The sequence below is a fragment of the Polyergus mexicanus genome, unplaced genomic scaffold (genome assembly GCF_030449975.1).
Source record: "Polyergus mexicanus isolate NDT 795.1 unplaced genomic scaffold, iyPolMexi1.0 SCAF_19, whole genome shotgun sequence".
NCBI classification, from domain to species: domain Eukaryota; kingdom Metazoa; phylum Arthropoda; class Insecta; order Hymenoptera; family Formicidae; genus Polyergus; species Polyergus mexicanus.
Window position 1 is genome coordinate 3980062 of NW_027223339.1, and position 26030 is coordinate 4006091.

At 33.4% G+C, this 26030-nt stretch overlaps 2 protein-coding genes across 6 annotated transcripts in view; both read right to left on the reverse strand.

The window, feature by feature from the left end:
• Positions 1-26030, reverse strand: part of LOC138941585 (THAP domain-containing protein 2-like) — a 140212-nt gene that overhangs the window by 43221 nt on the left and 70961 nt on the right. The window lies entirely within an intron of this gene.
• Positions 2682-25929, reverse strand: LOC138941448 (neprilysin-4-like). Of its 5 annotated transcripts, none has more exons than XM_070311125.1 (15): positions 25584-25929; positions 24688-24726; positions 23771-23882; positions 23474-23676; positions 22839-22990; positions 22456-22626; positions 21991-22139; positions 21648-21886; positions 21284-21544; positions 21015-21217; positions 20776-20955; positions 19964-20175; positions 19652-19874; positions 7279-7455; positions 2682-3147 (listed from the first exon to the last, which is right to left on the reverse strand). In XM_070311125.1, the coding sequence occupies exons 3-15, from the start codon at positions 23875-23877 to the stop codon at positions 3025-3027; spliced, it is 2400 nt and encodes a 799-aa protein (XP_070167226.1). In that variant the 5' UTR covers positions 23878-23882; positions 24688-24726; positions 25584-25929; the 3' UTR covers positions 2682-3024. The 5 variants fall into 5 exon arrangements, with proteins under 5 accessions (XP_070167226.1, XP_070167223.1, XP_070167225.1 ...); XM_070311122.1 differs by having other exon boundaries at positions 2683-3119; XM_070311124.1 differs by lacking the exon at positions 24688-24726 and having other exon boundaries at positions 2683-3119; positions 25766-25929.

Below are 26030 nucleotides of genomic sequence, written 5' to 3' on the forward strand. Positions count from 1 at the left end.
AAGGATAGAACACAGCAGGTTCAATTTAACAATAAATGGTCTAAATTAATGACCACAAAATATGGAGTACCGCAAGGATCTGTATTAGGACCTTTATTATTTATAGTATATATAAATGATATAATAAAAATCTGTCCAGAAGGATGTAGTATAAAAATGTTTGCAGATAATACGTTAATATATGTAACTGGAGAAAGCAGCGCGGAATTAGAGGGCAAAATGAATATGGCACTTACTATAGTAGAAGAGTGGATGAATATAAATAAATTAAAAATGAATGCAGGAAAAACGAAATATATGATTGTTAGAAGTATAAGAAAAGAACTGTGAGGTAATATAACATTGAAATGTTTGGATGGAACTGAGATTGAACGTGTGGAAATAATGAAATACCTAGGCATAATTATTGACGATAGACTACGATTTAAGGACCACTGTGATTATATGCTAAAGAAAATAGGGAAAAAAACGAGTGTTTTGAATAGAATAGGTAATTATATATCGGCATACACTAGATGTATTGTATATAAGACAATTATAGCACCTCACTTTGAGTATTGTGCGACGCTGTTAATTGATATAGGAGAAACACAGCTGAGTAAATTGTAAAAAGCACAAAACCGGGCCATGAGGATCATATTGCAATGTGATAGACATACCAAAGTGGAGCGTATGCTGCAAGCGCTGCAGTTTATGTCCATAAAACAGAGGCTATATTATAATGTGTGTATATTTATTTTTAAGGTTTTAAGGAACATGTTACCGGAGCAATTAAGAAATAGGTTAGAAATTGTGGGAAATGAGAGTGAAAGGCAAACACGACAAGCTGGGGATATTGCAATAAAATATCGCAGAACAAGGAGTGCGCAAAAGAGTATGTTTTACGAAGGAGTGAAAATGTATAACGCCTTGCCAGCTGAAATAAAGCGGAATGAAAGAATTGTGCCGTTTAAGCGAATGTTAAAGGAGTATATTGTAATTAATGTAAACTAGATTTGTATTACAAATAGCTGAGAAAGCTAATAAAGATCAATCAATCACTTATACACTCTCTCATTCGGTCACTCATTCACGCACTCACTCACTCACCTGCTCACTCACAGCGTAACGAATCTTCATACTACGTATTATCGTTAACTGCTGCACGATTATTATTTAGCGATGGACCGCGGAGACTGCGCGATCACATTGTTACATTGCCTAGCGATGCGAGAAACGCGACATGTACCGTGCAAGTTGCGTCGTGCGTGTGGCGCGTAGCGCGTGATCGACGCGAGATAAGACGAACGATCTTCTAAAACCTTTGCATTACGAATGCGGTAGAAAACATGAAACGTATAATGACGTACTTAAAAAATTACTTATTTATCATAATTAATAACTATTTCTAAATAATTATTATTTTAAAAAGCATGTATTATACGTTATTACGTTTTCGAAATTATTGCATTCACGATGCGAAAGTTTCAGTCAATCGCAAGATCGCAAGAATAATGTAATTAATAAATTACACTTGGGAAAATTTATTTTTATTCTGCTCAAATCAGATGTTCCAACATTAAAATATATTGGTCGTATGTATTGATGTATTGTATGATTAAAACGTATGAGAGCTTGCATTAGGATGGATGGCGGGCATTTCAAGCATCTGCTCTAAAATTTTTTAAAAATCAACCCGCTCTTTTCAGAGCGACCAATACATTTTAACATTGAAATATTTGATTTGAGCAGAATAAAAATAAATTTTCCCAAGTGTAATTTATTAATTACATTATTCTTGCGATCTTGTGATTGACTGAAACTTTCGCATCGTGAATGCAATAATTTCGAAAACGTAATAACGTATAATACATGCTTTTTAAAATAATAATTATTTATTATAATTATAAATAGTTATTAATTATGATAAATAATTAATTTTTTTAAGTACGTCATTATACGTTTTATGTTTTCTATCGCATTCGTAATGCGAAGGTTTTAGAAGATCGTTCGTCTTATCTTGCGTCAACCACGCGCCACGCGCCACACGCACGTCGCAACTTGCACGGTACATGTCGCGTTTTTCGCATCGTTAGGCAACGTAACAATGTGATCGCGCAGTCTCCGCGGTCCGTCGCTAAATAATAATCGTGCAGCAGTTAACGACAATACGTAGCATGAAGATTCTCTGCGCTGTGAGTGAGCAGGTGAGTGAGTGAATGCGTGAATGAGTAACTGAATGAGAGGGTGTATGAGTGTTGTATAAAAGAGAGAAAGAGAGCGAGAAAAGAAGTGTATGCGTACGTGCGTGCGTGTGTATAAACGTCTCTCCCTCATTCCCTCCTTCTCTTCCTCGTCCTCTCTCTCTCTCTCTCTCTTTCTCTCTCTCTCTCTCTATCTGTGTCTCCCTTCCTTTTACGCACACATTCCACCATACATACATCGCGTGTAGCAACCAGCTGATTGCAGCGTTCGACGAGCGACGATCCGGAACAACTTTCGCTAAAGTGACGTTATTTTAAGAAATATGTATTCCTGATGTAATTCTAAGACATTTTCTTGTTTACCAAAATTTTATTTAAAGCATAATTTTATGTTATAAGAAAATAATTAGCAACTTATGCGGTGATAATAACGCGTTGGACGGTCAGCTGCGGCGCGTTGCGCCGCTCCTGCCTGCCTTCTGTTCTCGACGCGTGATTTGCTGACTATTTTTGCTTATAACTTAAAAATTACGCTTTAATTCAAATTTTGGTAAATGAAAAATCATCTTAGAATCGTATCAGGAATATGTCATTTTAAGGATGGAAGGTTGTTCTGAAACACCCTGTATTAAGCAAATATATAATTATTATGGCCGGTAAAACAGGACGGTCCGGCATCCTCTTAAGCGTTATAAAAAAATGGTTCAGGATTTTTCGACTCATTTTGAGTCAATCTATTTCCACCTTTCGTTTGGTCACTTACTTGTCGAACGTTTTTTACTCCGTCCAGCGACAGGACAACCACGGATCGCACGAAAGCTCGTTTCGGACAGTTCTCTGCTCACGAAACGCTAGAAAGTTCCCTTCCACACTGCCATACTGTTTTCTTTTTTTTTTGTTTTCTGCTAGTAAAGTGTGCACAAAGTTCCCCAAAATCTAAAATTCTCCGTAATATGAACAATCTCTAATAAAAATATACTATTATTATTAATTATCTTGTGAATCATAAACATTCAACTGTATAATTTAAATATATTATAACGATTTCAATTTTTTATATCACATTGAAATTATAATTGAGCCCGGACGTGCCATATTTATATATACGGTAAGATTATATAAAAGATGGTTAAATTATGAGCCTTTCGCAATCCATAATGCAATATAAAGAATTGATTGTACGTAGTCACTATTGAAAAAAAATGCTAAATATTGAAAAGAGATGCGAAATAAAATAAACTATGGCTGCAATTGGGAAGACGCTAGAAGTATTGCATTAACCAATCAGAATAAATAAATCTTTACTCTTTTTGTCCTGATTGGTCAATCAAATGCTTCAAAATATTTCTAGCGTTTTCCCAATCGCAGTCTATGTTATTAGCTTTCGCGGCTTTTTGCAATGCATTATGGATTGAGCAAATAAATACATACATTAAATATAATGACTTAACCTTCTTTTATATAACTTTAATTATGGTACCGAATAGCGCGCCACGCTCTCCGCATTTTGCCCGCCCATGTGCAGACCGTGGTTATTCTCTCGCTGGACAGAATATACAAGGACTGACAATTAAGTTCGTAGAAAAATTTATTACAAAACACACTTATTCGTTATCTAATGCACGGTCTTCCATAAAATAATTTTTTCCTAAAGCACTGCACTTGGTCCAATGTTTTTTTTATTGCAGGAAGCAGTTTTCAAAATCATTTTCCATGTTTAGAGCACATGTCATCTATTCCATCTCCGCTCGTGACCCCTAATGACAATCCTTCATGCCTTTCTTGATTTTGGGGAATAGAAAAAAGTCAGAGGGGCCCGATCTGACCTTCACCGACTTTATTTTATTCCTCTAGATCAAGAAAGACATGAAAATTCATCATTGGGGGTCACGAACGGAGGTGGAATAGTTGACGCGTGTTCTAAACAACCTCACGGAGAATGATTTTGAAGACTGCTTCCTGCAATAGAAAAAACATCAGAGCAAGTGCATTGTTTCAGGAAGGGACTATTTTAAAGGGAACCGTCTATTATAGCGATTTCGGATGTAGCAGGTAGTAGCTGTGAGAGCGATTAATAACGTCATTGCATCGTCTCTGCCAATAAAAGGTTTAAATTCATAGTAAAATATAGTGAATAATTGATCTAGGTTAGATTAATCTGTTCATTCGAAAACGCTTTTAAATAACGAATAAGTGTATTCTATAATTGTAATAAATATTTTCTACAGACTTAATTGTCAGTCCTCGTATATACAGGGTAGGCCATTTTAATGTATCCATTGAAATATCTTAAAATCTATAAGTTTAAGACAAAATTGTTTTAGACAAAAGTTGTATGGTTCAGAGGAAGACACCTGATGTAAATATGCATTTGACCTTGAATGATCTTTCCAAGATCAAGTCAATGTAATCGATGTTTACTTAAATGGAAGTCCCCATTTTTTATTGCATAATCTTGCAGCTTATCTCGAGAGCTTCCAAAACATTATAATAAAATATTTTTTCATTAAGTATTTTTTGTTATTTTATATTTTAATCTGACATATTTTGATATAAAAAATTAAATATCTCGTAAAATATTTAGTTTTTGATAATCTTACCGTAATACTTCTATGTACAGAATAATGAGACAAATCAATTAGTATAAAAAAAAACAAATAATTGTTTTAAAAAATACATTGTAAATAATTACATACTTTTTCTTAAAAATAATTATTTTTTTTGTACTAATTGATTTGTTTCATTATTCTGTATATAAAAATATTACAGTAAGATTATCGAAAACTAAATATTTTACGAGATGTTTTATTTTTTATATTAAAGTATGTCAGATTAAAATATAAAATAATTCAAAAAATACTTAATGAAAAAATACTTTATTATAATGTTTTGGAAAGTTTTCGAGATAAGCTACAAGAATATGCAATAAAAAATGGGAACTTCCATTTAAGAAAACATCGATCATATTGACCTCACCTTGAAAAGGTCATTCAAGGTCAAGTTCATATTTTCATCATGTGTCCCCGTCTGAACCATACAACTTTTGTTTAAAACATTTTTGTGTTAAACTTATAGATTTTAATATATTTTAGTGAATACATTAAAATGGCATACCCTGTATATACAGGGTGTCCCGGACCACCCGTACATCCCTTTTAAAATGAAAATAACTGACTTTTATCAAAAATCGCGAACATTTTTTAAGTAAATCGGGTATGCTCTATTGAATGGTGATATTTTCAGTTTTTGATTCCGACCTGAAATACGCCATCCGGACCGGAAGTTGAATTTTTTGTGGGGAACATAGTATTTTTTATTACAGATTCGAATTGTACGTGAAAAAATAAGAAACTTTTGTATCGAACGTTTTTTCTGAAAGAGCCTTTGTCAACCTTAAAATTGATCTTAAAAGTAAATTCATAATTTCATCACAATTACTTTCAAGATCAATTTTAAGGTTGACAAAGGCACTTTCAGAAAAAACGTTTAATACAAAAGTTTCTTATTTTTACTCTCGACTGCTGCCAACCGCAGGTTATTTCACGTACAATTCGAATCTGTATTAAAAAGTACTATGTTTTCCTTAAAAAATTCAACTTCCGGGCCGGATGGCGTATTTCCGGTCGGAATCATAAGTTGAAAATATCACCATTCGATAGAGCATACCAGATTTATTTAAAAAATATCCGCGGTTTATGATAAAAGCCATTTATTTTCATTTTAAAAGGGGTGTATGGGTGGTCTGGGACACCCTGTATACAGGGTATATCATTTTAAGTGATGCAGTTGAATATCTCTTAAACTAAAAAAGATTGGAAAAAATGTTTCAGATAACAGTTGCATGATTTCAAAGGGGCCACATGATAAAAATATGGACTTGAACTTGAATGACCTTTTCAAGGTGAGGTCAATATGATCGATATTTTCTTAAATGCAATTCCACATTTTTTATTGCATATTTTTATAGCTTATCTCGAGTGCTTTTCAAAACGCTATAATAAAGTATTTTTTCATTAAGTATTTACTGAGTTATTTTATATCTTAATCTGACAAATTTTGATATAAAAAATAAAACATCTCATAAAATATTTAGTTTTCGATAATCTTACTGTAATACTTTTATGTACAGAATAATGAGACAAATCAATTAGTATAAAAAAATAATTGTTTTTAAGAAAAAGTATGTAATTATTTACAATGTATTTTTTAAAACAATTATTTGTTTTTTTTTTAACTAATTGACTTGTCTTATTATTTTTGTACATAAAAGTATTACGGTAAGATTATCGAAAATTAGATATTTTATGAAATATTTTATTTTTTATATCAAATTATGTCAGATTAAGATATAAAATAACTCAAAATGTACTTAATGAAAAAAAACTTTATTATAGTGTTTTGAAAAGCTCTCGAGATAAGCTACAAGAACATACAATAAAAATGGGGGGTTCTATTTAAGAAAATATCGATCACATTGATCTGATTTTGAAAAGGTCACTCAAGATCAAGTCCATATTTTTATCATGTGGTCCTTTCAAAATCATGCAACTTTTGTCTGAAACCTTTTTCCAATCTTTTTTACTTTAAGAGCTATTCAGCTGCATCACTTAAAATGGTACGTTCTATATACAATATATGTATACATATATACAGGGTGTATCGTAAAGACCAGATCAATGCTTAGATTCCTAAAATAATTCTAAAATGATTTTTCTTCAGCAAAAATATCGAGGAATCAATAATTTCAGTGTTATAAACGATTCAAAAAGAAGGGCTTTTTGTAAAATAAACTTTATAGAGAGTTAAAATCATATTCTTTAGTAAATTCCAAATAGAGTTTACTTTGATAAAAAGAGAGAATTTTAATTTAAGGTTTAGTTACAAAGATGTATGATGGAAAAAATTGAAAACTTGTAAAAAATAATGACTTTTCTCGACTTTTTCGCTGAGGAAAAATCGTCTTAAAATGATCTATATATCCTTAAGCGTTGATCCGGTCTTTACGGTACACCATGTATATATATATTAAGTATAATATCTATTATGAAATATATGTATATATATATTTTATATAAAAAAAAGTATATTTTTTTACATTTTTGTAACGTTCATTCAATAGATGTTGTTGTAGGATAAAATCTGGATAACCAATTCTTAGCGACATAGCATTTACTTTCTCAGTCGCCAAACGCTTTGTATCATCGTCGATCCAACTGGTTCTATCAAGTAATTCTCTAAATGATCGCTGTATCTCTCGAGTCATCCATAATGTCTATTAATGAAGAAAACATGTCCTCTCAACTCATATGCAGTAGTAATAATATACAGAGTAGACCAGTAACTCTTGCCACCTCGAATATCTTCGAGTCTAGAATAGTTACGAAAAATTTTTTCCTACAAAAATTTTATAGTTTCAAAGGGGCCATCGAATGGTGGTAACACAGTTTGTCGGGGTGACGGCGCTTCGGAGATCTCAAGGTCAACTCCACTTTTTCAAATGAAACTCCCTATTTTTCATTGCACATTCTTGTAGCTTACCTCACCTATGTGAACTTAGCACCCGACTTTAATAAAAAAAATTTTTCGTACATGCATTCGATTACGCTCGGTTTGTACCCGTTTGTACCACTTTTTATTTTGTTGTACCTCAAAGGGGTAAAAGTTACAAGGGGTTAAAAAATCATCAGCACTTTGAGATACAGTAATCTTCCAAATGCCATTTGATTAAGCATTGTTTGTACCCGTTTGTACCGCTTTTCATTTCATTTGTACCCCTACGGGGGAGGAAATACGGAATATTAAAAAATCGTCGAAAGGGTAACTTTGCCATTTTTAAAGATATTTCAATTCTCTAAACGGGTGCTGTTTCGGAATCGTTTGTACCCGTTTGTACCGTTTAGAGAATTGAAATATTTCTAAAAATGGCAGAGTTAGTTCTTACCCTCATTTTGAAAATTCGATACTTTCACCCCCGTAGGGGTACAAACGAAACGGAAAGCGGTACAAACGGGTACAAACGATTACGAAACAGCACCCGTTTACAGATTTCGAATATCTTTAAAAATGGCAGAGTTAGCTCTTACCCTCTTTTTGAAAATTCGGTACTTTCACCCCCGTAGGGGTACAAACGAAACGAAAAGCGGTACAAACGGGTACAAACGATTACGAAACAGCACCCGTTTAGAGAATTGAAATATCTCTAAAAATGGCAGAGTTAGCTCTTACCTTTATTTTGAAAATTCAATATTTCCACCCCCGTAGGGGTACAAACGAAATGAAAAGCGGTACAAACGGGTACAAACGATTCCGAAACAGCACCCGTTTAGAGAATTGAAATATCTCTAAAAATGGCAGAGTTAGCTCTTACCCTCATTTTGAAAATTCGGTACTTTCACCCCAATAGGGGTACAAACGAAACGAAAAACGGTACAAACGGGTACAAACGATTACGAAATAGCACCCGTTTACAGATTTCGAATATCTTTAAAAATGGCAAAGTTACCCCTTTGGCGATTTTTTAATATTCCGTATTTCCACCCCCGTAGGGGTACAAACGAAATGAAAAGCGGTACAAACGGGTACAAACGATTACAAAACAGCACCCGTTTGGAGAATTGAAATATCTCTAAAAATGGCAGAGATAGCTCTTACTCTTATTTTGAAAATTCAGTACTTTCACCCCCATAGGGGTACAAACGAAACGAAAAGCGGTATAAACGGGTACAAACGATTACGAAACAGCACCCGTTTACAGATTTCGAATATCTTTAAAAATGGCGAAGTTACCCCTTCGACGATTTTTTAATATTCCGTATTTCCACCTCCGTAGGGGTACAAACGAAATGAAAAGCGGTACAAACGAGTACAAACAATGCTTAATCAAATGGCATTTGGAAGATTACTGTATCTCAAAGCGGGGTGCTGATGATTTTTTAACCTCTTGTAACTTTTACCCCTTTGAGGTACAAACAAAATAAAAAGTGGTACAAACGGGTACAAACCGAGCGTAATCGAATGCATGTATGAAAAATTTTTTTTATTAAAGTCGGGTGCTAAGTTCACATAGGTGCTTAACCTCGAAATCTTTTCAAAACACTATAATAAAGTATTTCTTTATTAAGTACTTTGAGTTATTTTATATTTTAATCTGACAAATTTTGATATAAAAATTAAAATATCTTGTAAAATTAAAATATCTTCGAAAAGTTTTCAATAATCTCACCATAACACTTATATGTACAGAATAAAGAGACAAATCAATTAGTATAAAGAAAAAAACAAATAATTGTTTAAAAAAATATAATACATTGTAAATAATTACATACTTTTTTTTAAAAATAATAATTTTTTTATACTAATTGATTTGTCTTATTATTCTGTACATAAAAGTATTACGGTAAGATTATCAAAAACTGAATATTTTACGAGATATTTTAATTTTTTTATCAAAATATGTCAGATTAATATAGAAAATAATTCAAAAAGTACTCAATGAAAGAATACTTTATTATAGTATTTTGAGAAGCTCTCGAGAGGAGCTACAAGATATATGCAATGAAAAATAGGGAGTTCCATTTAAAAAAGTGGAGTTGACTTTGAAATCTTCGAAGCACCGTCACCCCGACGAATTTACCATTTCGTACCCATGATTTTACCACTCGATGGCCTCTTTAAAACTATAAAACTTTTGTAGGAAAAAATTTTTCGTAACTGTTCTAGACTCGAAGATATTCGAGGTGACATGAATTACTGGTCCACTCTGTATACATATATATACATATATATAAGTGAGAGTTATAAGTATATATTTTAAAACTTTATTGGTGTGTTACTGGATAAAAAGTATGAACATTTAGGAAAATGCTTCGTTATCGAAATAATGTGGATACAAATATGAGGGCTGATAAGTACCCGTATTTAACGACTGATAGCGCCATTGACTCAAAATCTGTATACCATTTTTTAACGCCATCTTTCGAATGACGCCTGTCAAAATTTCAGACAGATTTATACTAGAAATAAGTTGGCGCTGGAAGTGCATATTTTTTAATAATTTATAGCTCAAACGATTGCTCCTAATTGCTCTGTCAGAATCCACAATATTGCTCCCCTTTCAAAATTAATAGTTTTTGAAATATTTACAAAAAACAAAATTTATCATTTTTACTCAAATACATATTTCCAATAATTTTCTGCAACTGTATCCAGCATGAAACGATTACTTTTTAATTACTCCATATTGCTCCATCATTATTTTCATGATTTATTGCATTTTATATCGAAAATTAACAAATTAATCATTTTCCAAGCGACGCCGTCGCCACCTATCGGCCGCCTATCGGAACTATATGGCTCAGCAGCCAACGGCGAAAATATTCAAACATAATATAACAGCTCTATTGTTTATAACTATATCTCAAAGAGTTTAATCAATGTCCTTATTTATTTTTCGATAGAATAATTGCATCTCGCTTGCTCGATCGCTCCACTTGTATAATTAATCTTTTTATGATATATTAGCAAAAACAACCAATAATTTTCTTAAAAAAACATATTTTCCGTAGTCTATTGCAAGTATATCCAATATAAAATGATTGCTCGTTAATTGCTTCATATTTAAGATCGTCTTAAGCCCGTATCAGATTATGCATTGAAAATTGAGGTTCAAGATTCAAGATTGAAATTTGACCAATCAGAACAAAGAAATTTTAATCCTTTTTGTTCTGATTAGTCAAATTCCAATCTTTAATCTTCAATCTTTCATTTACAATGCATAGCCTGATACGGGTTTTACGCGTTATTCGTTGCCATCCTTAGACACGACCAAACATGTTTCAACAGGCCATTGCACGTTCAAAAGTTTTAGTCATAATTGTAAGGCCGTAAGCAAATTGACCAATCACAATCAAGCATTCTAAATGTAATAAGAATGTTTGAACTGTGATTGATTGATTTGCTTACGGCCTTTTTTTGCTTGCAATGGTCTTAAGTCCGTATCAGACTATTGAAAATTAAAGATTAAAAATTGGAATTTGACTAATTAGAATAAAAGAAACTAAAATTTCTTTGTCTTGATTGATCAAATTTCAATCTTCAATCTTCGATCTCAATCTTCAATGCGTAGTCTGATATGGGCTTAAGGCATTTGCTGGTCCTTCTTGAGCAATGAATATAGTTTTTGATGTCATATTGCGTACTCTTTTGAAGTTATTAACATTAAATTTGTATTTTTTAAATTAACATTAAAATAGAGAATTTCTAGAGTTTCTATCGAGATAAGCGGGGAGCACACACTTTTGCATAAGCGCATAATCATAAGCATAAGGAAATTGATTTGTCAATTTCGTTATGCATAACGAAATGGACCAATCAATTTTCTTATGCTTGTGATTACGCGCTTATGCAAAAGTGTGTGCTCCCCGCTTAAGATCTCTCCATCTGATTGCCAATTGATATATCCGACATACACAAACATTGTGTCGTATGAATGTAATATCAGCCTTAAAGCACGAATCAGACTACGCATTGAAGATTGAGATCGAAGATTGAAGATTGAAATTTGATCAACCAAGACAAAGAAATTTTAGTTTCTTTTATTCTAATTAGTCAAATTCAAATTTTTAATCTTTAATTTTCAATAGTCTGATACGGACTTAAGACCATTGCAAGCAAAAAAAGGCCGTAAGCAAATCGACCAATCACAGTTCAAACATTCTTATTACATTTCGAATGCTTGATTGTGATTTGTCAATTTGCTTACGGCCTTACAATTACGACTAAAACTTTTGAACGTGCAATGGCTTTAACGTATTGAAATGGTACGTGATGTTTGGTTCTGTCTAACGACGGCAACGAACAACGCGTAAAGTCCGTATCAGACTATGCATTGAAAATGAAAGATTGAAGATTAAAGATTGGAATTTGACTAATCAGAACAAAAAGGATTAAAATTTCTTTGTTCTGATTGGTCAAATTTCAATCTTGAATCTTGAATCCCAATTTTCAATGCATAGTCTGATACGAGCTTAAGACGATCTTAAATATGAAGCAATTAACGAGCAATCATTTTATATTGGATATACTTGCAATAGACTACGGAAAATATGTTTTTTTAAGAAAATTATTGATTTTTTTTGCTAATACCATATATCATAAAAAGATTAATTATACTATACAAGTGGAGCGATCGCGAATATCATAATAGAGTAAGCGAGATGCAATTATTCTATCGAAAAATAAATAAGAAACGTTGATTAAACTCTTTGAGATATAGTTATAGACAATAGAGCTGTTATATTATGTTTGAATATTCTCGCCGTTGGCTGCTGAGCCATATAGTTCCGATAGGCGGCCGATAGGTGGCGACGGCGTCGCTTGGAAAATTATTAATTTGTTAATTTTTGATGAAAAATGCAATAAATCATGAAAATAATAATGAAGCAATACGGAGTAATTAAAGATGTTATATATGCGATCGAATAGCGCGCGTGATTAGATTAACATACATGCGCGCTATAGGCGGGAAATCGCCGAAGAAACACAAGCTCGCGGCAGCGGCTCGAGAACGAAGAGGATTCGAGTTGCTCTCTCTCATTCCAGCGCTCGAGTAGAAAACATTGTAACTGTGATTCTCAAACGCGAGCAATAAATAAGAAGTGTAGAAATTTATACCTAGAGCAATCTTTCCGATTACGGCACCGCCTGTTAAACCCGCAAGAACACGACAATTTGGCGACGAGAATGGGATTCTGATAATACAAATTTCAGAACGCATTTTTTTTGCGATAACCAAGTGAAAGGTTACGGAACGAGAGAGCGAGCACGTGAGTACGTCAATTACAAAAATTACAAGTGGTGGTTGAATGTATTCGTTGCAATAATGGCGGAGGCGGTAGTACACGGCAATTTTGCCATAGAAGTTTTTGATTCAACCGTAACAAATTGGAAACGATGGCTCAGACGTTTTGAAGGAACCGTTACAGTGTTCAAGATCCCGGCCGAACAAAAAGTTACTTACTTACTACATTTCATCGGATCAGTTTCTTTTGATATGATTTGTGATAAGTTAGTTCCAGTGGATCCGTATACAAGAACGTATGACTTTTTAACGGAAAAATTAGCAGAAGTTTACGCACCTGCACCTCTCGAAATTGCAGAAAATTATCGTTTTCATCAGAGAAAGCAAAGTGAAAGCGAAGCAGTGCAACAATTTGTGGCTGCGCTACACAAATTAAGCATAAACTGTAATTTTGGATAGTATCGACAGACCGCTTTAAGGAATCAATTAGTTTTTGGATTATTGAGCAAACGAGCTCAATCTCGTTTACTTGAAACGAAGGATTTAACGTTCGAGAAGGCAGTAGAAATGGCAACGGCAATGGAATTATCAGAAAAGGACGTTGATCAAATCCAGGCTGGACTCGCAAACGTGGCTTACATAAATCAAAAAAACTCATCGTTACACAAGAGAAACGAACGGACTGTAGCGAAGAAGAAATTTCAAGGAAAGTCAAGCGCGTTTGTAAACAAAAGGCGTAGCAATGCTAACTCATCATCGGCTAACGGTTATGATGTTAATATTATTTGTTTTAGATGCGGCGATAAACATTTAGCGACTAAGTGTACATTAGATAGGAACATTACCTGCAGGAGTTGCGGTACAAAAGGGCACTTACAAAAAGTGTGTAAGAGGAAGGATAAGGTTGCGGCAAATGAAGTAGGTGAGATTTTGTCGACGCAGGCGGAACATGGTAAATTTCGAGAGAAATATTATACTGCGGTAATTTTGCAAGGGAGAAAGCTACGTTTCGAAATTGATAACGGGGCAGCGGTCACTATCGTAAGTAAAGCTTTTGCAAGGTTATTTTGTTCCGGTTTGCGCATCGAAAAATCAGGTTTACAATTAATTACTTTCTGTAAAACTACAATTCCAGTTGTTGGTTTTGTCAGAGTACAAATATGTTACGGAGATGTTATAAAAACATTAAATATGTATATTACTAATACAGAAAGAGAACCGTTAATGGGCCGCGAATGGATTAGACAATTAAAAGTTCAGTTATTGAATACGTTAAACATATTGTACACAGATACCTCGAAGGAAGTAGAGACAATGTTACAAGAGTACAGGCAGGGATTAGATTCGATCTCTGGAAAAATCAAAGAAATTCAAGCGCGTTTAACGGTTAAGGAAAATACGCGCCCGATATTCTTAAAAGCTACCATTCAAGTTAATGCTTTTAGTGGAAAAAGAAATAGAAAGATTGATAAATGCCGGAATTTTAGAGAAAATTAACACATCGGCATGGGCCATTCCCGTGGTGCCCGTGTTAAAAAAGGACGGAACAGTTCGGTTATGTGGGGATTTCAGCGTCACTTTAAATAAGTTCCTACTCGTAGATGAACACCCGTTGCCAATCCTCGATGAATTATTTTATACAATAGCAGAAGGAGATAAATTCTCAAAAATTGATTTAAAACAAGCAAACTTGCAAATGGAGGTTCATCCTGACGATCGAGAGATGCTCACGTTAAGCACGCACCGCGGTCTATATAAATGTACCCGTTTATTATACGGTAATGCTTCGGCACCGGTGATTTGGTAGCGAGAAATAGAAAACATTTTAAAAGATATTCCCGGAGTAGCGGTGTTCCTGGATGATATAAAAATTTCAGGTCCGGCCGATCAAATACATTTACAGCGGCTTAAACAAGTACTTATTAGACTAAGCGAATACAATATACAAATCAATACAGATAAATGTGAATTTTTTAAGGGAGGAATACACTATTGCGGCCATTACATTGATAGAAATGGAATTCACAAAGAAAAGGCAAAAATTGAGGCTATTGAAAAGATGCGTCGACCTACTAATACTACCGAATTACGTGCGTTTTTAGGAATGATGAATTATGGGCGTTTTATACAAAATGCGAGTACAATTTTAAACCCGTTATATAAGTTGTTAGAAGGTAAACAAGGAAAAACGTTGCCGTTCAAATGGAATACTGCGTACGAAGTCGCGTTTCGGAATGCAAAAAAAAGCATTTATGAGCGAAAAGATTTTAGCACATTAGAATCCTAAATTACCATTAATAGTAGCGTGCGATGCAAGTGCGTACGGTGTGGGAGCAGTGCTATCACAGACCAAGCCCGACAATTCAGAACGGGTGATTCAATACGTTTCACAATCGCTTACACGTACACAGAGGAAATATTCACAGATGGATAAGGAAGCATATGCAATTATTTTCGCGGTTAAAAAATTCTATCAATATTTATTCGGAAACCATTTTGTGCTGTACACTGATCATCGTCCGCTTACGAAAATTTTCGAGCCCGGCAAGGCTTTACCGGCACACAGCGCCTTAAGAATGCAGCATTATGCTATTTTCTTACAAGGGTTTTCTTATGAGGTTAAATATAGAAATACAAAGCAACATGGAAACGCGGACGGATTATCGCGGTTACCGATTACGCATGAAGACAAACATGAACATGATGTGGTTGACAATTTGGAGATAAATATAATCGACTCACTACCGATTACACGTTCTGAATTGTCGGCGGAAACAAGCAAAGACGACAAATTACAAGCGTTAATAGTAGCATTACAAAAAGGTAGCTCGTTAGAGCCATGCGATCGATTCAATATACCAATAGATGAATTTAGCTATCAGAAAGATATTTTGTTACGAGACTGTCGAGTGATAATACCGCAAAAATTGAGAAGTAGGGTGTTGCAAGAATTATATAGCGAACACTCAGGCATTGTTAAAATGAAAACAGTTGCGAGACAATACGTTTGGTGGCCACGCATTCACCACGATCTCGAGAATATGGCGAAGGATTGTACAAATTGTAATTTGATGCGGAATAATCCTTGAGAAACAAAAACATATGAAGGGAACCGACGAAATTCCCTTTTCAGCGAGTACACATCGACTATGCAGGACCATTTACGGGCCATTATTTTTTTGTATTGGTGGATGCTTTTTCGAAATGGCCTGAGGTTTTCATTATAAAAGATATGACAAGTAACACGACGGTACAAAAATGTAGGCAAATATTCACCACATTCGGAATTCCGGAAATAATTGTTTCAGATAACGGTCGACATTTCAAATCAAATGAAATTGCGCATTTCTCACAATGTAATGGCATTATACATAAAACCACAGCACCTTTTCACCCGGCGACAAACGGACAAGCAGAACGTTTCGTACAAACTTTAAAAACGGCGTTAAAAAAGAAATTTCAAAATAATAGAGTATCCATCATGGATTTACAAAAGGCAGTATTGCAAATACTATTCCATTATCGAACAACGCCATACTTTACAACAGGAATGTCGCCGGCGGAAAAGATGTTTAATAGGAAGTTACGTACCCGTTTAACTACTTTGTTATCAGACACAAATGGAGTAAATGAGAATAATAACAATTATAATACGAAATTATGTAAGGTACGTGAATTTCAAGGAGTAGAAAGAGTGGAGTGTAGAAATTATTACGGGCAAGCGAAATGGGTTTTCGGAAAACGCATAGGTTTGTTACATTATATGATCCGTCTAGACAATGACAAATGTTGGAAACGCCATATTGACCAAATACAAAAGGTCGGTAATGTTCCACAAAAGCGCAAGGATTCGGAAGAGATAATTATAATCCACCGGAAAAAACTGAAGCACCTGTGGAACATAGGGATCAAAACGAAGTAAAGAAACCGCAAGATCAGGGAAATATTACTAATGCGGACAAAGATGCATCTAAACAAAACTCACATGTAATTCGAGAAGGCGAAAATAAGCAAGGAATTTCAGAAAGAGCGACGCCTCGAAAATCGATACGAAATCGGGTGTTGCCTAAAGGTTACGGCAGCTATATCGCACCTTAAATCATTTCCTTTCTCGTTTATTCCTTTAAAAAGTTTTCTTTCCACGAGGGGAAGAAGTGTTATATATGCGATCAAATAGCGCGCGTGATTAGATTAACATACATGCGCGTTACAGGCGGGAAATCGCCGAAGGAACGCAAGCTCGCGGCAGCGGCTCGAGAACGAAGAGGATTCGAGTTGCTCTCTCTCGTTCCAGCGCTCGAGTAGAAAACATTGTAACTGTGATTCTCAAACGCGAGCAATAAATAAGAAGTGTAGAAATTTATACTTAGAGCAATCCTTCCGATTACGGCACCGCCTGTTGAACCCGCAAGAACACGACAAAAGAGTAATCGTTTCATGCTGGATATAGTTGCAGAAAACTATTGGAAATATGTTTTTGAGTAAAAATAATAAATTTTACGTTTTTTGTAAATATTTCAAAAACTATTAATTTTAAAAGGGGAGCAATTGTGGATTCTGACAAAGCAATTAAGGAGCAATCATTTGAGCTATAAATTATTAAAAAGGATGCACTTCCAGCGCCAACTTATTTCCGGTCAGATTTATCGAGTAGTTTTGCTTTGATAGCTGTTGAAAGTGGACAAGTTTGTGTTTGTTTGCAACCATGGAAAAAGAACAATATCCGTCAATGATTCGATTCCTTTTTTTGGATGAGAAGACGTATGAGGAAATTAAAGTGAAGTTGCATGCCATAAGAACCATGCACCTTCGATGATTACCATCAGATATTGCTGAAACCATCATCGCCGAAACAGAGGCTAATTTTGCAGAATTCGACAAATCATATTTTTTGGATGGCTTAAAAAAGTTAGAATGTCGCTGGACTAAGTGTATCGAGCTGAAAGGAGACTATGTTGAGAAATAGATAAAAAAATTAAAAAAAGAATGCGTTTCCTTCTCTAACACGGGTACTTATTATGTAGCCCTCTCGTAGATTTCATAATGACTGATCAGATTCTTTTTTTCCATGATGTTGTGTCTCTAGTGTTTTGAATCTGGGATAGTGTTTGTTTACTAGGGGGTTGATTGTGTATCTTAAAACGATGTGAACATTATAAAAATGATTAAATTCATTAGAGCATATCTATTATATATTTTTATACGATTTCATTTGTCGAAATCTAGTAAATTTGTTTACTTTTATAATTTTCACTTTGTTTCAAAGATACACAATCGATCCCTAGCACACGCTACTAGAACTCATTAAAAGAAATAGAAAGGAGGTTTTAATGTAAACCTCTGTACTTGAGTACAGTAAGAGACAAGGTACCTACAATCAAGTTAATATATTTGAGGCAGTTTTAGTATTGATTTATCAATTTTCTGTAACAGTGTACACTTTCAACATCTCTTATAAACAAAAATATACCCATCTGAAATTTTTAAATAAAGTTATTACTTCTAATACCTATTTGTATTCATTATTTCGATAACAAAGCATTTTCGGCCTAAAGTTTATAGGAATATTTGTTCATACTTTTTATCTAGGAACACGCTCACGAAGTTTTAAAACATACTTATGACTCATCCTGTATATATAGGGTGGATCACTAAGGTGTTACAGGCTAATATTGCTGAAACTGAACGAGATATGAAGAAAATAGTTTATACTAACATGTTCAGTTCAAAGAGGGACATCATATAGTGGAAACGATTATTTTATGAGTAGAAGCATTGAGGACATTTCAAAGTTAACTTTATTTTTTTAAATAAAACCCTATTTTTATTACATATTTTTATAGTCCTTCTTGAAATTTTTCAACACATTATAATAAAATATTATTTTTTCATTACGTATTTGTTGAATTATTTTCCCAGTGCGAAATACCGACCGAAAAAATATTTATAGTGTATTAGATATCTATTAAACGTCTATAAACATCTATAGACGCTTAATAGCCGTCTTTTCGATGTGATTTCTTACTGGGTTATATCTTAATCTGACATATTTTGATATAAAATATAAAATATCTCATAAAATATTTAGTTTTCGATAATCTTACCGTAATATTTTTATGTACAGAATAATGAGATGAATCAATCGATGAAAAAAGACAAATAATTGTTTAAAAAAACCATACATTGTAAATAATTACATACTTTTTCTAAAAAATAATTATTTTTTTTGTACTAATTGATTCGTCTCATTATTCTGTACATAAAAGTATTACGGTAAGATTATCGAAAACTAAATATTTTACGAGATATTTTATATTTTATATCAAAATATGTCAGAATAGGATATAAAATAACTCAGTAAATACTTAATGAAAAAATACTTTATTATAGAGTTTTGAAAAAGGTCTCAAGAAAGATTATAAGGATATGCAATAAAAAATAGGTGGCATTAAAAAAAATAAATTTGACTTTGAAATGTCCTCAACGTCTCCACTCATAAAATAATCGTTTCCATTATATGATGTTCCCCTTTGTACTGAACATGTCGAAATAAACTATTTTTTCAAATCTCGTTCAGTTTCAGCAATATTAACTTGTAACATTTTTAATGTTCCACCCTTTATATCTATATTTCTTTAATTTTATGGCTACTCTCTCAGGAAATACTCACATCGTTTTTACTATTTTCGTCGAAATATTTTTTGACAAACATTGAACCAACCGCCATACCCATATTGGAATTGACTTGGGTTACGCAGTTTTTCCATCTTAATGGCGCTTGCTCTCTACCGAATAGAATGTGGTAAAATTTTTGTTTGACCTCCTGGAAACGATCATCTAGATTGTTTACTCTGTGCCGCACAAATCTCCATAAAAGATAATTTGCCACTATTCTATAAAAGTAACGAATTGTTTTTAACGTTTTACGTATTGAAAATACGAAATGTATATAAAAAAATGCGGAAATTATAAAGTATATTACCTAGGTTGTGTCTTTGAAAGTAAAACAACTAAATCTTGAATGTATGGCAATGCGAAGACGACGACTGGCTCAGAAAAATTTACTTGTCGAGTCAAGACGATCGACAAATAACGATGCCAATCAATTTGCGGCACAAGTGTCTTCAGTTCACCTATACTCATTCGTTGGTAGAGCTCCGAAAAATTTCGTCTTTCATCAGATGATGATGTAATCTACGAAATCCAACAATTATAGCGTCAAAAATCTGAGCAAAACTATATACAGGGTGTCCGATAATTGTTGACACATCCGAAGTGTGAAGGTAGATTAACTCAAACTGAGAAGAAAAGTCCTGTACCATTTTGCAATTTTCGTAATAATTATTGAGAAATTAATTAAGAAAGATCGACCAATTCGCGTGAGTAAAAGCGCGCAGCGAGAAGAGACAACCCAAAAGTAGGCGCGTGACAAAGTTTTGGGAGGAGCGCTTTACAAATGATAACAGTTGCGTACGAGCGGTACATATAATGATGGATTCTCGCATCCTAGCAACCACATATCGATGCCGCTCATATCAGGCTGTTTTTTCTCACCGCGCGGTTATACTTACGCGAATTAGTCGATCTTTTTTAATTAATTTTTCAATAATTATTACGAAAATCGCAAAATAGTACAGGACTCTTTTCAGTTTGACCCAATCTATCTTCATACTTCGGATATATCAAAAATTATCGGATACCCTGTATAATATGTATATCGTGTGCGATATACAATGTATATTGCGCATGATATATATGCAAATATAATAATGAATAGTGTAATAATGAATTTACTGTCGCGAGCTGCGTTTCGAAATCAATCAATTCTTCAGCATGCATGGTCGCATTATCTAAAGATGCACCGAGTAAAGTTGCAATCTTTATTAAGTAATCCTTATAAGCCTCTAGATAAACCGCATTAGATGGTTGAAGGAAATAATCCCTCGTAGGAAGCCCGAGTGACGTTTGATCAAACTGTAAAAGAAATTTTTTGATACTTACGGCAAAACACGATAATATAAGTTGCCTGTTACCTGTATGACATATCTGTTGCTGTTTTTAATATCTGGACCCACCCATTCTGAAATTAATACGTCGTTATTGTACAATCGAAGTTTTGCGGTCAAGAGAAGCCAGTCAAATTTGTCGGGGTCCCAATCTGGTCTTAGAATCGGCCAACCGCCAAGTTCGTCCACAAGTTGGATAAGTGGTCTTTCCATACGTTGCTCCAAAATCTCTAGCCACGTTCTTGTCATATTAAGTAATTCGCGCAAATACTTGTGCAATGTCTATGCCTACCTACCGTAGTTCATGCAACTTTGAAACAAATGTTTCGCCTTTACCGTAGCGTCATCAGCATCTAATTCATCGACATTATACAATATTGGTTCCTCTAACAATTCTTTGAGTACAAAATCCAGTGATTCTCTCAGCATTTCAAAGGTATCATAGCCAGCCTTGTCTTTCGGGATAGGATTGAGTTTTGCCCAATTACCACAAGCGTATTGATAGAAATCCTTACATGGATCTGCACTCTTATCCATATATTTCAGCATTGTTTGTGCTACATTCAATAAACTCTTTTTAGTTTTTGGTACATTGCCAATGTTTTATCGATGAATATTATAACAGTGCGGAATTATAAAAGAGATATTTTCGAGATATACCTCGAGTCTCTCTGATATTTTTAATATTTCCTTCGTCTTTCCAGAATGTATGAAAATCAGGCATTTTGTCATCCTCGATAGCATCATATCTATCAGCCACTGACAACCGTGTTTTGGTATCATTGGTGAAAATAAAGAATCTATCTTCCTTTCTTAAAACCGATTCCTCTTTCAACTGTTCTTCAATATCTATGCCCTCGTATTTATTATTATAATATGGTATCGTCTCTTCATTTTTTCTAGAATATATTAAAGAATTTATCATGCGTGTGATTAAAAAAACTAATTGAAATCTAAAAAAGATAAAATCAGAATAACGGATCAATATTGATTGAAGCATTACATTGACTCGGAATAATGATGATCGTTTGTTCCAGTACTTTCATATGTATCATCAACTTCTATTTTTAGATAATAATCTCTTAAGAAATTATCTAGTTCTTCATTAACATTCTGCGCGTTGTTTATTCCGATTATGTCATCATCCTTCACCTATGTAACATTGATGACAAATAAACGAATTTTTCAATCAAAGTAATCACAAGCCTCAAATTATCCTTTCATCCATAAAATGCATAGAAAAAAAGAGTTGTTGTAAATTAAAAATGACCGAATATCTCGGATGAATTCTTATAATATCGTAAGAAAATATTGAAAGTAGATTTATAGTTAAAAGAAATATTAAAAATACGTTTCATAAATTTAATTTTAAGTAAATATGCTTCTGGTAATTATATAAGAATTACCAATATTCTTTTGTGAGAGTATTATTAAATTTCCGAAGCGCAAGATCATCATACTTATGTACCTTTATTCCTTCGATATAATCTACATTATCTGAAGAGGATCTTTCCGCCATATCATTTTTCCTATCTAATTTTCTTCTCAAAAAGGAATCTGTCAATTTGCCATTAATTGAATATGCATGTAAGGACATTGCTCGATCGCCCGATTCGATGCCATCCCTCATGCGATTCTCCTGAAAAGAGTCGTTTTTGGAATACACTTTTTTGCTTGTGCCGTGCATAGATAAATGTAAACTTAAGGATATGGAAACAGGACAGGGAGAAAAGAAAGAACGAATAATGAAGAGACGGTAAAAGAGGAAAGAAAAGTAAAAAAAAGGAATTCAAATTTTCAAATTAAAACCTAAGTTTGAGATTGCTTTGAATTTGCTTGAAGATAATGTACCTTATCGATGTCTCTCTTCCGTCGCTGGAACGCGGATCGAAGCGGAAGATGCATGTCTACAAGTACGTAACTCGTTTTCATATCGGGAAGTAAAACTCGATCCTCGTCTTCGGTTTCTTCGGCTTTATGCTTTACGTCATTGCGACTGGTAGCTGATAACGTAAAATTAATCATTCACAGATATTCTTTAAGAACCTGCAATTTAACGTCTTTCATCTCCATTATGCATTATGGAATAATTCAAAATATAGAGACTATAATCTCCTTTTTTATAATGCAATTTGATATAATTTGATATATGATTAATTTGATAGATGATTAATTAATATTGAGATTTATGTTTTATATATGTATGCTATTTCATATATGCCTTTCATTTATCATTATGGCAAATAATAACAAAACTAATTAGCTTTGTATTGCATCATGTCTTGTGTGTGTGTATGTTGTATGTGTTCAATATTTCATCAAAATGCCATTTAATTATTGAAATAAATTTGATCTTATCGTAGTAATTGTTAAGTAAAAATTGCAAATTTTCCCATTCTCATGCATGTTTATCGATAATAATGGAAATTTTTAATTTTGTTTCGGTGTTTGTACAACTATCATATACTTGCGATCATAAAACTTACACCAAGAGATGTCATCTTTAATCTTTTGTTCATCCTGTTCCTGCATTCCGTAGATGGGAAATGTTTGCGGCTTGGAGACTTTGGCTGTAGTTTGAAAATGCGACAGAGCAATACACACTATAGTAATGGGTAACAATACGGCGGGTATCAGAAGCATTAGTTTGACACAAAAACGCGATGCTTCACTTCCGCCAGTACACCATCTGCATTGTAAAAAAAAGTCACTTACTTTATAAAAATACGGGAAATTTAATCTGAAAGTTGTAGAAAACAGACAATGCAAAACTTGGCACATACTTGAGTCTACCAGTCTCCTTGTTGATAGCCAATTTGCACGACGGGCATGGTCCACTACTAAAGGAGTCATCGTCGTTGAATTGATTCAAACTACTGTCACTTCGCATTTTTTCTGAAAATAATCATATACATGTTATGACTATAGATACAAATTAATATACAACAAATTGCGTTTATACAGGGTGTCCCGAATTTAAATGGCAAAACTTCAAGAGCATGTAAGGGACCGAAAAACTAAGACAAGAAGTCCTTTAGAAGTTTGCTCGTTTTTGCTCCATTTTAGAGAAAATCGCAAAAATTCAATCTCTCATTGTCAGTTGAAGAATAGTACCTTGGCCACCCCGATTACCTGATAAGATATCCATGGACTTCTTCGTATGGGGAACCTTGAAGCAAGAAGTTTATTCGGTACCAATCAATTCAAGAGAGCAATTAAGAGACCGAATCGTAGATGCAGTGCACCAAATATCACTAGAACAATATCTAGCTGCAATTAATGAAGTCAGTGTTAGATGTAATGCTTGCATTGTTGCAAGAGGGCAACATTTTGAACAATATCTGCATTAAATAGATAATAACATAAATAATATGTAAATAAATAAGCAAAAAACGAAAACTTGTTTTTTTCGTGATTTTCTCCAAAATGGAGCAAAAACGAGCAAACCTCTAAAAAACTTTCTGTCTTAGCTTTTCGGTCCCCTGTACGCTCCTGAAGTTTTGCCATTTAAATTGGGGGGACACCCTGAATAGTAATCTGATCGAGAACAGCATATAAATGATATGAAGATATTATTTTTTAAGACTTGTCTCATAAAATTATGCTGACCGCAGAATCGCTGAACGAGATGAATGAAGAGTGATGAATGAGCTATCATTCAAGTATCGGCTGATGAGATAAACATAAATAACATGTATACCTTGAGATTTGTTTATTTATTTGCTTGCTTGCTCGCTTGCTAGAAAAAAATAAGGAGTTTAACAATATTTAGTAAGAACGCGGAATAAATAAACAAAATTTATTATAGTATAATATCGCGTGTGCCCCGTCCGCTGATATTTAATGATATCCATCTTAGTAAAAATTAAAAGCAGTATATAGAAGATAACTATTTTTTTACATATCTATTTTTCCATTGTTTTTTGCTGATTTGTACAAAGGATATAGAGAAATAGAAAAATATATTTTGTCTGGACTTTATATATTATAGAATTTATGTAATCCTAAAAATTAAGTATCACAAAAGAAAATTTGTAATATATTCTTATAATTACCTATATATACTTATTGTATAATTACCTACATATTCTTATAATTACCTCCTCTACTATTCTACTCTCGATATAATAACTAATTATATATAAGAACATACAATAAAATAAATTCTTTCCTATACAAGTAAAACTACAAAAAAATTAAAAAAAAATTATTAGATTAGCTATATTTCGTGAATTCAAAGATTAAGGAAATTAATTATGCTAAAATGATAAAAGAATTCTACTCAATTATACAGCAGTTATTGCTTATCGACTTGTCATATAAATACATAAGTAATTAAAGATTAACTAAAAAAATTTTAATTAAAGAATATAATAAATTCTGATGGGAGCATTGTACGTAAGAATATGCAAGAAAATTCAAATATGTATATTCAAAAGCAAATTTTAATCTGAAAAAGAATAGATTTACTTTATACATATAAATTTTCGAGTCAAGAGATTTAAAAAATTTTGTTAGTAGATTAAAAATTTTTTAGTTCTTTTCTATTCAGGTACTGTGAGAAAAAAATAATTATGATAGAAAAAGCAAACTTACCAAGTTCTTACAGCGAAGTTATTTAACTTATTCTTGCAAACAGTACAATCCGCACTTCAAATCAACAAATCTCGATGTGTACATCTTTTTTTTTTTAATAATGTCACACAAAATCTATATTTCGAAAATGAACGAAAGATGTAAATGCGCGCCAATGTCGAAGAAACTAGACAGATTATTACCCGTGCCCGATCAAAGTACGAGTATTAATGGAACGTCGAGTACGTGAGTATTTATGTAGAGAGAATGAATCTCTCAAACGGACATTTGTACGGGAGTAATTTACACACATAAGATCGTCCGTGCAACACCAATAGCGAGTACAACAATTAAGCCGGAGACATGGCTTTATACGCGCACGCATACGGCGAAAAATGTTTTACGCGCTCCTTACATCGAGTTACTCGTCAATCGACCCTAATAACTTGCGGTTATCGTTCAATAACG

Bases quoted from the DNA above. Each gene is read 5' to 3' on its own strand.
- LOC138941448 (XM_070311124.1), bottom strand. From the start codon at position 23,877: ATGCGAAGTGACAGTAGTTTGAATCAATTCAACGACGATGACTCCTTT. The intron at 22,627-22,838 runs GTACATTATCTT...GACTCTTTTCAG, and splicing joins GGAAGAGAGACATCGATAAG to GAGAATCGCATGAGGGATGG. The intron at 19,875-19,963 runs GTAATATACTTT...TTACTTTTATAG, and splicing joins CTTTCAAAGACACAACCTAG to AATAGTGGCAAATTATCTTT.